The sequence below is a fragment of the Mastigoproctus giganteus genome, chromosome 1 (assembly GCF_048544385.1).
Source record: "Mastigoproctus giganteus isolate SK-2022 chromosome 1, ASM4854438v1, whole genome shotgun sequence".
NCBI lineage: Eukaryota > Metazoa > Arthropoda > Arachnida > Uropygi > Thelyphonidae > Mastigoproctus > Mastigoproctus giganteus.
Window position 1 is genome coordinate 176,180,715 of NC_143575.1, and position 17,675 is coordinate 176,198,389.

The following is a 17,675-nucleotide window of genomic DNA, read 5'->3' on the forward strand; positions in this document are numbered from 1 at the left end:
TAGTAGTTGGCTACGTATAAACATGATGCTATAGCACAAACCTATAAGAAAGTGTACACTCATTTGGGGGGGGATCTTTTTAGTTTTCAGTTAAATTTTAAATTGACTTTTTATCATACTGTCAACTTCACATTCAGACAGGTATTTTACTTGTAATTAAACTTTTTTTGTTTTTTTTTTTTATATTATAACTTTTTTTTATTTGAAGCAGTTCCTTAAATTGTATAAATAGTACTTTGAAGAAAAAAACATTGATTTGAGATATTCTTGTCCAGAAAAATCTTTCTTCCAGACATATGTATAAAGGTTCATTGTTTTTAACTGGGACTATTCCAATATTTTTGATAAGATAAATATACATTCAAAAAAAAAAAAAAAAAAGATTTATTCACATGGACTCATTCCAGAGCCATAAATTGTACAGTGGCATTGACGTTGATATTGTGTGGATTAACTTGAAACATAAAATAATTCCATCTCATATACTCCTAACTCCTAACTTTGATAATTCAGCCTTCCAACATTTGAAATCCTTACAGATTGCTTATGCACCCTAAAAAAAAACTTGTCATCATCTTCCTATGACATAATTACCTTGCCAGTGTTATTCTCAATATAACTACATGTTGCAAATGCTTCCTCCAAATTCAGATATTTAAGTCTGTAGCTCTTTTCTACTTGTATGCATGTCTTTTTCCAACTCAAATAAAGAGTAATTTTGCTTTGAACATATAAGCGATTTATTCTTCATAACTTAGTTATTCTATGAAAATGCTTCTTGATATCACTCTCTCTCTCAAGCATTGTACAACCACCAATAGCTTTACTTTTTAAGCCTAACTTTCCCATAATATACCACTTACATGCATTTGTTTAGTTCCTGATACTGCTATGTTCCACAGTATAGACAGTAGCCACTTCTAGTGAATATTTCTCAACACTTCATTTTTAATTTCATCATTGCCTGTTTTTATGCCACTTTTCCAGTTTGTGCTAATTAATTCTTATTTTCAGTATAACATAGAAATTCTTTTACTTTTGGATATTTGGTAGAGGTACCTACATTGTGACTTAAAAGAATATTTTTTTTTTTTGTGAAAAGTGTTATTTAATCAAGATATACCATATTTCTTCGATTCTAAGATGCCATCGATTGTAAGACGTACCTTAATTTCACTACCACCAACAGAAAAAAAGCTTTGATTCTAAGAAAAATAAAATAAATAAAATGCTAAAATATACCTACTGATAAATACTAACAATAGTATTGTTTTTATCAGTAGGTATGTTATTCATCACTTTCTTCTGAGCCATCGAGAGCATTGGTGATGCAACATTTTTTAAATGGGTGCTGTACTATTCTTTCTGGTATTGGCTTCCAAGCTGTTGATACCCATTCTGCCAATTTTGATGCCGGCACTTTCTTAATTTTTCCAGAAGGTGTCAGCAGAAGGTTGTCAGTCAACAGGCAGAATTCATATTCTTTCTCAAGTAATCCTTAAATGGTTTGTTGACTGAAACATCGAGTGGCTGCAGTCGGCTAGTCATGCCACCGGGAATCACAACCAAGTCACTACGTTTTTGCATAATTTTATTTTTGACCCATTCAGACAAATGTCCATGAAATGCATCAAGTACTAGCATGCTAGGTGGGTTACAAAGACTTCCAGGATTTTCCGTAAGCTCTGCCAACATCTATCCATTTTTTTGTGCATGCACAATATCTTGGGGAAAATTTCATTCTTTGGTATGGTTTTTCAATTTAAAATTAAATATGGTGGCAACTTTCGAACATCAGCAGTGATGCATAGCATCACAGTGATACGGTGCTTTTTGTAGCCTTTGTTTATAATCTTGATTTCTTTAGCACCTTTAACGTTGACGGTGTAATTTCGAGGCTTACCGAAGAAGACCAGGGTTTCATCAGCCTTTCCAATTTGATTAAACTCGTAGTTTCTTTTTTTTTTCCTTAATTTCATCACCTGTCGCACCAGCCTCGACTGCCTCCAAGAATTATTTTCTCTATTCCCAAGGGACTTGGCAATTTCTCCAGCTTTCAATTGCATGGCTTGTCGAGTGATGGGTAATCCTTTTGCGCCTGTCTCCGTTACAAAACGTATCACAGCTTCATCAACTTGTGGGCGCCTCCGTAGCCAGGTGGGAAGGAGCAGCAGTGCGTAGCACACGCTTCTTGATTAGACCGGGGTTCGAGCCCGTCACCACCAAATACGGAGGATGCGGAAAGGTCAGGAATGACCACTGCATATCCCGGAGCAATATGGCCTTAGTTGCTAATGCTCCTAAAAACCAAATAACAAACAAACAAACATCAACTTGTGGAAATCTTCCTTTCTTAGGCCCTGTAAAGCACTTGGTTGTTGCTTTGCACGAAAATATGGAATTGCGATCATTTCTCCAACGACAAACATTTTCTTCACTAATGTCAAAATGTCGACCTGCAACTCTATTTCCTTGTTCTTTTGCCTACACAGTAACTTTTTGTTTCAATGCGACTTCATAGTGCAATCTTTTTTGACAACATTTTAATGTGCAATAAGGGATCAAAATAAATGAAACACAGTAACTCCACTTCTTATGTGCCTTCGAAGATACAAACAAAACTTCCTAGTTTTTGCTGAGTGAGCTCCACTATAATGAAATAACGGTGGCTTCACATTTCAAAAGCGCGTGAAATCACCCACACAACTTTATTCTCCAATGGACTTGATGAATGCAATAACAATCAAACTTGGAGGTGGGGTTTCCATGTAAAAACAAAATGTGTGGTGCCGTGCACAAAGCACGGGAAAATTTGGAAAAAAACTGCGATTGTATGACTCCATTGATTCTAAGACGCACCCCATTTTTAGAGACGTTTATAGGGAAAAAGAAGTGCATGTTAGAATCGAAGAAATATGGTATATCAGATCCCACATAGGTACTAATCTATTAGGGAAAAACTTTTAAGCCACTTGTAACATCTGCATCTGCTCTTGTGGAATAAATATTCTCATCTATAGTTATGGTAATCATAACAGAAGGTAATTATGGTATTGCTTCTGTAAATAATACCAATAATTGATATTTTGTTGGTTTCATATAATGATATGGAACTATGTTTTTTAATCTTTAAACAGGCTGGTTTGAAGTAGATTCCGCCCATAACACAAATGTGTACGTAACAGGGCTCCCATTAGAAACCACCGAACAAGAATTTATTGAGTTGATGAGTAAGTGTGGACTTGTTATGAAAGATCCTGATAGTGGCAAGTTTAAAATAAAATTGTACAGAAATCCAGATGGTTCACTGAAAGGTGATGGCAGATGTTGTTATATTAAGGTAAGCAATTTTAAGTAAATACAGTAGAGCTTCACTGATTGCAAGGATTATTTTCCTGAAGTGCTCTGTAATTGGTAATCCTTAAAAGCCTGTTGGGGAAAGTCTGGTTACATGAAAAAGCATTCTTGCATTATGTAGGATTATTTTAGAAGTGTATCTAAAATATTTGCATAAAATATGAAATGAACTATCAACATTTTTTATATTTAATTGTGTATTTTTCTTAAATTTAGTTTTTTTTTGTTGCTGATGAATTTTAATACATCAGATTCGAAATGTTTTCTTGTTAGTTTTATATAACATATTAGAAATTATATTTGTTATTGACCTGATATTTTATATAAAATATCACTTAATATTTCCAGATATCTGGAAATACTAAATGATAGTATAAAATTGAATTACTTCTTAAGTACATCTATATGCAATTTAAGAATAAATGAATAAATAATGATAAAGGCAATTGTGCTGTTGAGGAAAGAAACACAGATGCCTGCTTATGTTTTAAGCAATACAAATTCAAACACAATAAAAACAAAAAAATTCTTAAACTGTTAAACTTTGCTTGAAATAAATATAAATAAATGGAAAATTACAGTTCAGTTTTTGTAAGGTGCAACCCCTTCCCCTTCTGTAGAATTCAGCTTCCAGTTAACGAATGTGAAGAAGTCATGCTGTCCAGAGCACAAATTGGACATAGTCATTTAACACATCTATTTTTACTGAGATTGGAGGATACTCCATACCTCTTACACTGCTTCTCTGCACTTACTTTAAGGCATATTTTTGTCAAATGTTCTTATCATGCTGCCATAATCCAGTTACTGTCTAACATACAAGAACTATTACAACTAAGTAACATTATTAGCGATGATGCCAGCTTAACAGAATTTTTCATGTGTAATAAACCTTGTCAATCAGTTCGGCCCAGGAGAGATTGTGCAAGGCTCATGGGGTAGAATTTTTCTCAACCTGGTCTGTGCTTGTTAACAAGAGGGGCTGTTTCTACAGGGATGGAATACACTTAAATAGAAAGGGTGCAAGAATATTTTCTGATGGTATTGAGGCAGTGTTAGGTGGGTCAGAAAACTGCTGGCTTGGGGGATTCACAGACTAATAGATTAACAGTAGCTGCAGGCAGAGGTGAAAGTGATTGTTGCACTACTTCTGTTTGAATGGGCAGCAACCTAGAAAGCAAGGTGCTTTGGATTTTCAGGACTGCTGGGAGTTATCATGGAACAAGTAAATACATGAGCTGTGTTAGGATAACTAAGAGTAAGAATAGGTGCATGTATACTTGCATTTACACCAATGCTAAGAGTATAATAACGGCATTTGATGAATTTGAGGTGTTAGTGAAGACATCGAAGGCAGATACTGTTGGGATATCAGAGACGTGGTGTCACAGAGATAAGGAATGCAGAATTGGAATTTGGGGAATACAATGTTTACAGAAAGGATAGAAAGGGAGGAGGGGTCATGATGTTATTTAAGAAATGCATAAAATTTAAGGAAGTGCATCTGCTGACATGGGTGGACAGTGCAATGTTGAATCAGTTTGGTATGACATAAGTGCTAGGAAAGCAAACTTGAGAGTAGGAGTGTGTTATAGACCTAATGACTGATGAGTACAATGAACAACTGTACAGAGAAATAGTGGGCCAGTAAATCAGATTGTCTTATAATGGGGGATTTTAAGTTCCCAGATATTGACGAAACAAGTACTTGTGGATTGGTCACTTGCACACTAGCAAGGCTTTTGTGGATTTATTGTGATTGTTTTCTACAGCAGCATGTTTGAGAGGCAGCTAGAGGGAGTGATACTCTTGATCTGGTTATCAGCAATGATTCTTCATGCATTAAGAATCTACAGATAAAGGAACCACTAGGTGGCAGTGACCACAGTCTGCTGATGTGGGATTTACTTAAAGATGTAACTACCATCTGGAGGTAAAGGGAAGGGTTTTTGCTTTTGGAAAGGTGACTACAGTTGTCTCAGACAGTTTTTAAACTCTATACAATGGGATCAAGTGATAATGTTACGAACAGCAAATTCTAAGTGGGAAGCATTCAAGGAAGTAATCTTGGAAGCTACTAGGCTTTTTGTCCCAACTAAAAAAATACTGTTCAAGGTTTAGGCCTAAATGGATGTCAGATGAACTAATGAGACTAGTGGCTGAGAAGAAAAAATGCATGGGACGCATATAAATTATCAGGAAACACAAATGTCTATGGTAGATATAAGCGGGTCTGTAATCAAGTTGCAAAGGTGGTTAGACAAGCGAAGGCAGATTATGAGAAATCTTTGGCAAAAGATGCAAAGAAAAACAGCAAAGACTTCTTTCTTTATTTAAACTCTGGAAGGAAGAGGATGAATCAGATTGGTCCACTTGATATCGATTGTTGATGAAACTTCATCCGGCCGGGCTAGCCGGGTGGGTAAAGTGCCTGCCTGGCAACCCAAAGGTCGCGGGTTCGATTCCCACCTAGGGCTTGGATCAAAGTACTGCAAAAACCTTGGGAGGTGCATTATGGGCACAGAAGCCGATGCGCCAACAACTACCAAAAAAAAAAAAAGATGAACCTTCTCAGGTAGCTGACAAACTGAATGAGTATTTTGCATCTACATTCACACATGAGGAAGTCTGTAGGGAAGTGAAGGCCAAAAGCTTATCAAACTCTAACAGTGAGCTAAATGATTTTGTAATAACCAAGATAAAAGTGGAGGAGAAATTGTTGAAATTGAACATAAAAAAGGCACCTGGGGTAGATGGGATCTATCCAGTTATGTTAATGTAGGCTGCAAAGTAAGCAAACCCTTAACCATAATTATAGAAGCTTCCTTGGACTCAGGGGAGGTCCCCTGTGGACTGTAGGTGTGCAAATGTCTCCCCATTTCACTGAGGGGTGGATCAAAGGGTGATGCAAGTAATTACAGACCTGTTAGTTTGACTTCTGTTCCAGGGAAAATAATGGAGTCACTGGTTAAAGAAGCACTGCAGGATCATCTAGACAAGACTGTAGGGGATGAATCAGATTGGTCCACTTGATATCGTTTGATTGTTAATGAACCTTCTCAGGTAGCTGACAAACTGAATGAGTATTTTGCATCTACATTCACACATGAGGGCTTAAAGGCAAATCTTGTCTGACAAATTTGATTGGTTACTATGATGTGGTCACAAAAGAACTAGATGCAAAAAATAATTTTGATGTCATTTACTTGGATTTTAGGAAAGCTTTTGATACTTTTGCATATGAAAGACTACTGTACAAATTAGAGAAGTGTGGCATTAAGGGATAGTTGCTACAATGGATAAAAATATGTCAAATGCCTGTTTATTGTCTCCAAATGTATTTTTTATTTTTCATGTCCACTATCAATTTACATATCTGTTAATTTTCTACAGTTCTTTGTACTGCCACAAATTTCTTGTGTCCGTGCTGTAAACCACTACAGTTATTTTATTTTATTTTATTTTTTTGAAAAGTCTGTCTCTGCCAGACATGTATAAATTCTCATTTTTCTTGCAAAATCCAAAAATATACACATTATATATCCTCCCACTCAGTGCTATTACAGAAAAAGAAACATCTACTCGGTGGTTCTAATTAACTAAAATTTATTGAAGTGTTGTTTATAAAACTTCTCTTTAGAAACTGTTGTTTCCCAACAGGGAGTTGCTTTTTATGAAAGATCCTGATACTGGCAAGTTTAAAATAAAATTATACAGAAATCCAGAAATTTCACTGAAACCAAAACTAAATTGAAAACAGCAATTCTGTGTTCAGTTTAGTTTTGGTTTCCAGTCATTTCTAGTTTACAGATCATTCATGTGCATTTTGTATCCAGTATATTGCCCCAAAGTTATTTTTCATGTCCACTAGCAATTTACCTCTGTTAATTTTCTGCAGCTGTTTGTACCGCCACAAGTTTCTTGTGTCCGTGCTGTAAACTGCTATGGTCACATCATTTCTTGTGTATTACAAATATTTTAGTTTCTGTACAGTGGGACCAACTGATGATGTTGCCGACAGCAAATTCTAAATGAGAAGCATTCAAGGAAGTAATCTTGGAAGCTACTAGGCTTTTTGTTCCAACTAAGAACTCCTGTTCTAGGTTTAGGCCCAAATGAATGTCAGATGAACTAATGAGACTAGTGGCAGAGAAGAAAAATGCATCAGATTCATATAAATTAGCAGGCGACACAAAAGCAGTGGTTAGATATAAGCTAGTCTGTAATCAAGTCGCAAAGAAGGTTAGGCAAGCGAATGCAGAATATGAGAAATCTTTGGCACAGGATGCAAAGAATTGCAGCAAAGATTTCTTTACTTATATAAACTCTAAAAGGAAGCAGATGAATCAGATTGGAAAACGATATCAATGGCTTGACTGTAGATGATCATTCTCAGATAGCTGCCAAACTAAATGAGTATTTTACATCTACATTCGCACATGAGGAGTTATTCAAGGAGGAGAAGGCCAGATGTTTATCAAACTCTAACAGGGAGTTAAATGATTTTGTAATAACTGAGAGCAAAGTGGAGGAGAAATTGTTGAAGTTAAACATAAGAAAGGCACCTGGGTTGGATGGAATCTATCAAGTTATATTAAAGGAGGTGGCAAAGGAAGTAAGTAAACCCTTAGCTATAATTATGAGAGAATCATTGGACTTGCAAGTCCCCATGGATTGGAGATGTGCAAATGTATCTCCACTTCATAAAGGGGATCAAAGGGTGACAAAAATAATTACAGACCTGTTAGTTTGACTTCTCTTCCAGGGAAAATAATGGAGTCACTGGTTAAAGAAGCATTACAGGAACACTAAACAAGACTGCAGTAATAATTCAGACACAGCATGGGTGTTAAGGGGAAGTCTTGTGTGATCAATTTGATTGGATATATGATGTGGTCACAAAGGCACTGAATGCAAAAAAATATTTTGATATCATATACTTGGATTACAGGAAAGCTTTTGATACTGTTACACATGGAAGACTACTGTACAAATTGGAGCAGTATGACATTAAGGGCAAGTTGCTACAATGGATAAAAGGGTGGTTGAGTGGGAGAAGGCATAGTGGTAATCAACAGACACTGCTCTTTGTGGACTGTTATTAGTGGTGTCCCCCCCCAGGGTTCGGTGTTGGGTGCATTGTTGTTTTGTATATTTAAGAAAGATATTGATGAAAGTATATCAAGCTTAATGTCAAAGTTTGCAGATAATACAAAGGTTGGCAGGGTTGTTAATAACAGTAATGACAGTATGCTGCTGCAACAGGATCTGGAAAAGTTGGTCAAAAGGGCTTACAAGTGGCAACTGGAGTTTAACATTGACAAAGTACTGCATATGGATAGCAGTAACCCCTGAGAAATGTACCAACTTGGTGGTGTTACACTCAGAGTAGTGGAGAATGAAAGAGACCTGATGGTAATTGTGCAGTCAGATAGGAAGTTTTCTGAGCAGTGCAGATAGACTGCCAGAGTAGGTAATGGGGTCTTGCCAATGATATACAGGAATTTTTCTAGTAGGGAGAAGGAGGTGATTATCCCGTTATATAAGAGAATGGTCAGGCCACACCTTGTGTACTGCATGCAGGTCTGGAAGCCTCATTTTAGGAAGTTGCTAGAACAAGTACAGAGAAGGGCAACAGGATTGGTGAGAGAAACAAAGGGGTACTCTTACTAAGAAAGGCTTAAGTTCTGCAAATTGCAGCATCTGGAGACTTGGTACTTGTGAGGTGATCCGATTGAAGTGTATAAGTTCTTGAATGAATTGAGCAGGCTCAATGCTGATGGGATTGTTCCTCTTGCTCAGATTGCAAACCTGAGCGGACATAAACTGAAATTGAGGAAAGACAGTTGTCGAATAGATGTGCAGAAGTTTGCCTTTAGCCAATGGGTGGTTGATTGCTGGAACAAACTTCCATCTGTCATTGTGGAAGTTGATAGCTTAAATAAATTCAAGGAAGAAGTGGACAAATTTTTGGAGCATATGGATGGGTGAAATGGGAAGAGTTTTTTTTTTTTTTTTTTTGCTATTGCTGTATATTTTTGCTTTCTTACATGCTTTATATGTATACTTTTGAATGGCCTCAAAGAGGTCAAGCTAATTATGCAAAGCAGGTGAAAAGCTATCAGAAGAATTTTTCATTAGAAACAGAATTGAAAATTCTAAAATGACTGATTGACTGGATTGACTAAAATGACTGGATTTGGTAGTGCTGGATATACACTGCATTTAATGGTTTTGAGCAATCAGAAAATTAACAGCTTCACAAGATGTTATTGTAAATAATGTAAATACAGTATACATATAAGGTTCCATTATTTTAAGGTAATTTTTGTTGCATTTTTTTAAATGTATATTGTGTGTGTGTTTTATTGCTTAATTTATATTTAAAGGTTTAAATGTTTCTTCTACATTTAGTATCTTTATATAGGGAAATGGGTTTCTTCTACATTTAGTATCTTTATATAGGGAAATGGGTTTCTTCTACATTTAGTATCTTTATATAGGGAAATGGGAATTAAAATCAATCAGAAACACTGGTCACACTAACCAGTTAAAACCAGTTAAAATATTTCCATTATTTCCATGGATAAATCTCCTCCCATGTAACTGTAAAGAGTGCCTTCTTTGTTGATGACTTTACCATCTTCTGTCAATCGTGCAACATAAGGGTTATCGAAAGACAATTGCAGCATATTGCTGACTGTCAAATCTTGGGCAGTGGCTAACTGTTTTCGGTTCTAGCCTCAGAAGACCATCTGTGTACACTTCTGTCTCAAATGGAACCTTCATCCTGAAGCAGAACTCAAGTTCGGACAAAACATCATTCCAGTAGCACCCAAGGCGATTCTTGGGCCTCGTATTCGATGGAAAGTTGACATTTTTACCACATATCCGTCAATCGGACAAAGTGCACAAGGGGGGCTGAATCTTCAATGTGCTATCTTCTCCAATAACTGGGGTGCAAACCGCTGCACTTTACTCTGCCTTTATCAGGTCCAATCTAAATTAGACTATGGTTCCCAAGTGTATGCATTGTCTAGAAACTGTATTATGGTGGCTTGACCCAGTTCACCACCAAGCCATCCATTTTGTTACTAGGGCATTTAGAACTTGACCTGTCCAGAGTTTATATGTTGAAGCAGGTGAACTGCCACTGTCCCTGCGACAAAAGCAATTGTCACTAAAATATACTTATAAATTTAAATCCTTGCCAGACATCCATTTTCGAGCCATGAAGGGAAACTCTTCAGACTTCCATCCGTCCCTTTGGTATCCGCGTTCAAGCATTAGCACACCTACCCTTTGCAGCTTTGAAGTCAGGCATTGACTTCTCTCTAGCTATGAAAGTCCTAGATGGCATCCTGTTCCAATAAAGGGCCGTTTTGTTGACGTTGAAAATCTGCTGCTTGATGTAGCCACCTTCATCAATTACCTTAGCTAGCTCATCTGGATAGCTTTCTGCAGCTTCTACATCAGCACTAGCTGCTTCACCTTGCACATTTATGTTGTGGAGATGGCTTCTTTCCTTAAACCTCATGAACCAACTTCTACTAGCTAGCTTCAAACCTCTCTGCTGCAGTTGCTTCGCCTCTCTCTCTCAAACTTCATAAAATTGAAGAGTTAGGGCCTTGTTATGGATTAGGCCTTGGCTTAAAGGAACATTGTGGCTGGTTTGATCTTCTATCCAGACCACTAAAACTTTCTCCATATTGACAATAAGGCTGTCTCACTTTCTTATCACTTTTGTGTTCACTGGAGTAGCACTTTTAATTTATTTCAAGAATTTCTCCATTGAGGTCACTACTGTGCTAACTGTTTGGCATGACAAACCTAGCTTACTGCCTATCTCAGTGTTCAGCCTTTCTCACTAAGCTTAATCATTTCTAGCTTTTGATTTAAAGTAAGAGGTTTGTGACTCTTCTTTTCACTAGCACTACACTGAGGAGCCATTGTACTGTAATTAACAATTACAATAATAACAATAACACAAGTAAAAAATTTAAAAAATTTTTAAAATTGCCAGAATACAACACTGAGACATGAAGTACACAAATGCTGTAAACAGACTGAGTTCAGGTAACAAAATGGCACCGGTCGACTTGCCTGATTCAGCTCGGAGTCAGCTGATGTGCAAGTCACCGCTGAAAACCGCCTTAAGAGCAAGGCATGCTCTGAAAATAATAAACATGAATATAATTGAAAAAGTGCCATATTGGCAAAGCACCTTAATGTGAGATACACCTGTATTTTAAAAATACAATATATGGCACACTAATTTTAAACTCAGGGAGGACATGTCACTTAGCTGCCTACATAGTCGTGAGTGGCATGCACTATGAAGGAATGGGCCACATTGCCCAGCAGGCTGGACACGCTAGGACAGCTATATTGATGAAAAACCCTCCATGTGAAAAAAAACCCCAGAATTTGCAGGGGGGGGGGGGCAGTGGCGGATTTCCGCACAGGCACACGAGGCGTGCCTGTGGCCTCTTAAATCGAGGGGGCCTCAAATCTTAGGTCTCAAAAAAAAAATAAAATAAAATTGTTCATTTTAAATTTTTACACTCATCTTTATTACCGTTACTGAATAAAACTATAATTTAATATGAGAAGTTAGTAAACTCTTATACGAATATCCCCACATATTATATGAAATATCTATGTGAACTAAGTGAATCTGAAGTAGAATACATTATCATTAATGCTGGATTTTATGTATTAATTTTATGTATTAATGTTAGATTTGGGATGGATGGTAGTTATTTAAACATTAATTAAAATATGTATAAAAGAATTGCGCAACCAAAATGATTAAAATCGCAACACCAAATCTAGAGTGCGTGCTATAGTAAAAACATGCACATAGAATGCACACTGTAGTGGTACCCAAAATATTTAGAGGGGGGGGTCTCAAAATTGAATTGCACCTGGGGCCTCTCAGGTGCTAAATCCGCCACTGAGGGGGGGGAAGGGTTCACATAGTCATGAAATAGTTCACGGCTATTGCAAGCCATCAGAATTATTCATATCCAAGTGTGTATCAAAGATTAAGTGAACTATATGGAGAATGTCCATCCATATCTAGTCTTAAGGAAACTATCTATTCATAAGATTTTTACTTGAAAAACTAGATTTTGACTTTGGTTTCCATAAGTTTCCATATCATTCAGACTTGGTTAGAATAATAACTAGAGTTTGACTTTGGTTTCCATATTATTCATTTACATAAGTAAAGGAATGATATGAAGAAAATTGTCTATTTCATGTTTTGCACTTAGCCAATCTGAATTTTTTTTTTTTTTTTTTTACTTTCTATGTAATGGTCTATTTTTTAATACCACAGAACTGAATTTAGAATGCCTGTACATTTTAAAAATGGGTAGATCATTACATAAGACATAAGTATTAAAAATTCATTGTCTGAGGTATAAATTTAAGTGCAGATTTAATGAGTATAGTACAAAGACAGACTTCTGCTCTGCTAGCCAAAAATTAAAAGAAATATTAAAAAAAATATATATATATATTTATATCAGTAATAAAAAAGAAAGTTAATAATTATAACGACTGTAACTGTAACTAATATTTATGGGTCAATGCAGTTGCGAGCAATCATGCATTACAACCATAATGTGTATAAAATATTAAAGATAATAGAAAATAATAGAAAAACTAAATCAATCAAATAATACCATTCAGGGAGTTAAGAAAACGCAAAAAAAAAAAATAATTATCGCACTTTACCCACAATCCAGATGACTTCAACTGGGGCCAACCACCCAGACTGAAGGCAAAAAACGACAAGAAGTTCTCTGTTTCTGTAATGATCGATATATGCTAAGTAATTTAAATCCAAACCAAATATAGTAATTAAAAATGGTTAAGAAATTTTAGAATCAAAAGTAAAAAAATAAGTAAATTATAAATAAATTATAAATGTAAGCATATATTAATCATCGTTGACCCGACAGAGAACGTAATTTAATGATTAAAATAAGATTAAATATATAATACATACTACATATCTACCATATCCAGGACATAATGTAGTAACGATAATAGTTGTCAAAATAATGTGGTGCCCCCTATGTGATGGATATGGTACAAATAAATAATTAATTAACCAATCAAATTTAAGTTAACGCAAAGAGAAACATGCAGATATTAAGAAGAAAAACTAAAGGAGTAAGAATAATAGAACCTGAACTCCATAACGGCAAAAAATAGTGGTATAGATAAGAAATAGTTTCTCCTGCGTCCTCGGATTGCCCTAATAATTTCGGAGAAATAAAAATAAAGAGTGTAATTTAAGTGCAGATTTAATGAGTATAGTACAAAGACAGGCTTCTGCTCTGCTAGCCAAAAATTAAAATGAAATATTAAAAAAAATATGTATATATTTCTAATTCTAATTCTATTAGAATTAGAAAAATATATATAATTCTATTTCTATTAGAATCAATAAGATTTGATTCTAATATTTCTATAATTCCTTAACTTTTTATTTACATTTGATTTATATTTGGCTTATATTGGTTTATATTTGGTTTAGATTTAAATTACTTAATTACTTAGCATATATTGATCATTACAGAAACAGAGAACCTCTTGTCATTTTTTGCCTTCAGTCTGGGTGGATGGCCCCAGTTGAAGTCATCTAGATTGTCGGTAAAAAGCGATATTATTTTATTTTTTTTTTTTTGCATTTTCTTAAGTCCCTGATAGTATTATTATTTGATTGATTTGCTTTTTCTATTATTTTCTATTATCCTTAATATTTTATATATATATATATATCAGTAATATCAGCTTCTTACTATCTGCATGTTTCTCTTTGCGTTAACTTAAATTTCATTGGTTAATTAATTTATTTTTATTTATTTTTATCATATCCATCACATAGGGGGCACCACATTATTTTGATGACTATTATTTTGACGAATATTATCATTACTACATTATGTCCTGGATACGGTAGATATGTAGTATGTATTATATATTTAATCTTATTTTAATCATTAAGGAATTATGTTCTCTGTCGGGTCAACGATGATTAATATATGCTTACATTTATAATTTACTTATATTTTCTTACTTTTGATTCTAAAATTTCTAAAATTTCTTAACCATTTTTAATTACTATATTTTGTTTAGATTTAGATTACTTAGCATATATTGATCATTACAGAAACAGAGAACTTCTTGTCGTTTTTTTGCCTTCAGTCTGGGTGGTTGGCCCCAGCTGAAGTCATCTGGATTGTGGGTAAAATGCAATAATTTTTTTTTTTTTGCGTTTTCTTATATCCCTGAATGGTATTATTTGATTTATTTATTTTTTCTATTATTTTCTATTATCTTTAATATTTTATATATATATATATGTTTATATGCAGGGTGTTTCAAAAATGGTCAATAATTTAAAGGTGAAAAGTACAAACTAAAATAAGCAAAAAAAAGTCCCAATGAATGTCTGGCCACAAATGAACCATTTTCAAGATAATGCACATTTTCTGTTAAGATCCGCCGCTGACTATGGGAGCACTAGTTTAGCAAAAAAACTGTTAATCCTTTGCTAAAGGTGGTTTTATTAAACATAAGGTAATACATTTTTAATTTTTAGTTTCAGCACCACAGGATTTTACAGATGTTACATGTTACAGGATGCTCTTTCTAACACCCTTTCCTCAACATCAGGTGTTATGCTTCTGGGCCTACCTGCTCGTACTCCATGTGTGAAGTGCACATGTTCTCTAAGGCGTTGATGTACCCTGATGAATGTGCACCTGTTGGGCTGCCTTCTGTGGGGAAATGCTTCTTGGTACAAATGTGAAGCCTCGAGTGCACTACCATTGGCTTTACCATACGTGAAGTGCATGTCCGCATACTCTTCGTTGCTGTAACCTCTTTCCATGTTGACTATCCTTTGACAAGTACTAGTATGCCTGCTACGTCTCAGAGCATTGAGAGAGAGGGGAAACAGAGAGAATGGGCTTAATCTAAACAAACAAGTTGGTGGATCCCAACTAGAAATGTGCAATATCTCGAAAACAATTCACTTAAGGACCCATGTTTACTAGGCTTTTTTTGGATATTGTAGTCTGTACATATCACCTTTAAATTATTGACCATTACTTTTGAAACACCCTGTGTGTGTGTGTATATATATATAAAAAATAAACAACCTGGGTTTCCCTTACATAGGTAAATATCCAGCTGGCCTTTGAATTCCTAATCTGTCAGCCATAGAGGTAACTTATTCCACTAATTAACAGGTTGTTGACTAAAAGAAAATTTCCTACAATTCAATATAAATCTCTTTCTCTGCATTTGAATTTATGGCCTCTGATTCTGGAATCGTCTATAACAGTGAAAAATTCACTTTCATTCATTTTACTATTCCCACTAAGGTGCCTTATTACCAAATTTTCAGATCTCACCAAGCAAGCTCCCTGTCGCTGGATTCTTTCAAGAAGTTTGATGTCTCTTTTTTAGGCACAGTATGCAAGATGACATCAAAAGTGTCAATTTAAACTTAATGCTGTGTCCAAGTATTCCATACTTGTTGTTTTATGTGCATCATTATTACAGCATTTTGCCATCGTTATTATTTGACCAGGAAGAAAAGAAATGAGGTCAGTGTTAATATAAGAAGCTACATCAAGGGAAAAAGTGGTGGGCTGACCAGAAATTAAGAACATTGTGTTAAAGATTTATGCAGGATAGTTACATATAAATCATAAACACATATATAGAATGAATAAACTGCTCTCTCTCTCTCTCTCTTTTTTTTTTTTTTTTTTTTTTTTTAAGATTTTATTTCCCTATTTGGATAGTTAAATTCTAGTTAGCAATGCCAGAGGTTGAGTAATGCACATAAGGTATTACCCTGCTTAGCACTGGATGAATAGAAAGAATACAAAATTGAAATTAATTCCTGTAAAAAAAAAAAAAAAAAAAAAGAATTGAAGGAAGCTTTTTAACTTAAGTGAATTCCATTAACAAAATAATAAAAATAATAATTATAAATAGGTAAAATTTTTCAATAAATATATTTTTAGGTGGAATCTGTGCAACTAGCTGTTAACATTCTAGATGGGTATAGATTTAAAAATAAAGTGATTCATGTAGAACAAGCAACATTTCAGTTGAAAGGAGCATATGATCCTGCCAAAAAGCCAAGAAAGAAGAAGCCAAAAGAGAAGGAAAAAATTAAAAAGAGAATGGAAAAGTAGGTTTTGTGACTTGATTGATACATATATAGCTGTTCATTTTATAAACATTTTAAAATAACTATTAACAAAATTAAATAAGTAAATTAACACTTTACTCCATGTATTAGTTACATAATTTAGTTTATTGAAATTCTAAATAGTTGAGGCTAAAGTTGATCTCCCTTCAACTAGCATATTCAGTTTATTAACTAATTGGCTGCAGCTGATGTTTCTGAACCCTTTTGGAATTCGCTTCCAAGGACAGGAGAATCCTTTAGAGGCATAGCTTCAAGTCAGGCTAAATAAATTGAAAACTGATGTAGGGTTAGTGTGATAACATTGTATTCTCTATAACGAAAGCAAATAGTTTGCATGAAAGGCATCGCTATATGGTATTTCATATTGTGAATCCCTTCACTGATGCACTTCTAATATGTAGCAGCACTGTCTCACTGAGAGAGTAGGCACTCTACGCATAGGAGCTGACGACCAGGTTGTGACTTAATCGAACAATATAAGAGATGACAAAAGGTGGTAAGAGTTAATTTCCATGAAAATTTGAAGTAAATGCTTCAAGTTATTAGAAAACTATATAAAAAATGAACATTTAGTTGTGATAGCATCGTACTGTATATGTGGCCTTCTCAGTTCAGAATTTTAACTGAATTGACTAATTATTAATACTAACTAACAGTTAATACATGAAGTAAAGGTTTTATTTACTTAATTTTGTTAAACAAAACTACAATGTCTTTCAGTGAACATATTAGATAAGTGGTAAATCCTGAGGCTTTTGTAAGCTTTAAATACTTGTTATATTAACATCATGTTAAGAAAGTTGCATTAAGTTTATGGATAGAACTTAACTTTTTCGGATATGAAAATTATTAAAGTACTAACTATAAGAAAAACTAACTGTTAGTAAGTGATTAATTTCTTTGCTGGAGGTTGTGTTAATTGCAATCCATATTTGACATTCCACAAAAAATAGATTTCCACATTAAAATTATTTCAAAATTTCACTCAGTTTGAATCCAAATTCAATCTTTGTCAGTCTCTCACAGGAGCTTCTTTGCCCTATACCCTTCTGTTTGTATTGCCATGATG

At 34.7% G+C, this 17,675-nt stretch overlaps 1 protein-coding gene across 2 annotated transcripts in view; it reads left to right on the forward strand.

Annotated features, from left to right (window-relative positions):
• barc (RRM1_TatSF1_like and RRM2_TatSF1_like domain-containing protein barc) overlaps positions 1 to 17,675 on the forward strand; it is a 98,372-nt gene that overhangs the window by 55,097 nt on the left and 25,600 nt on the right. For both annotated transcript variants that reach the window (XM_090383164.1, XM_090383157.1), the window contains exons 4-5: positions 3,138 to 3,340; positions 16,416 to 16,585. In XM_090383164.1, coding sequence (XP_090239290.1) covers positions 3,138 to 3,340; positions 16,416 to 16,585 — 373 coding nt within the window. The remainder of the gene's footprint in view (positions 1 to 3,137; positions 3,341 to 16,415; positions 16,586 to 17,675) is intronic.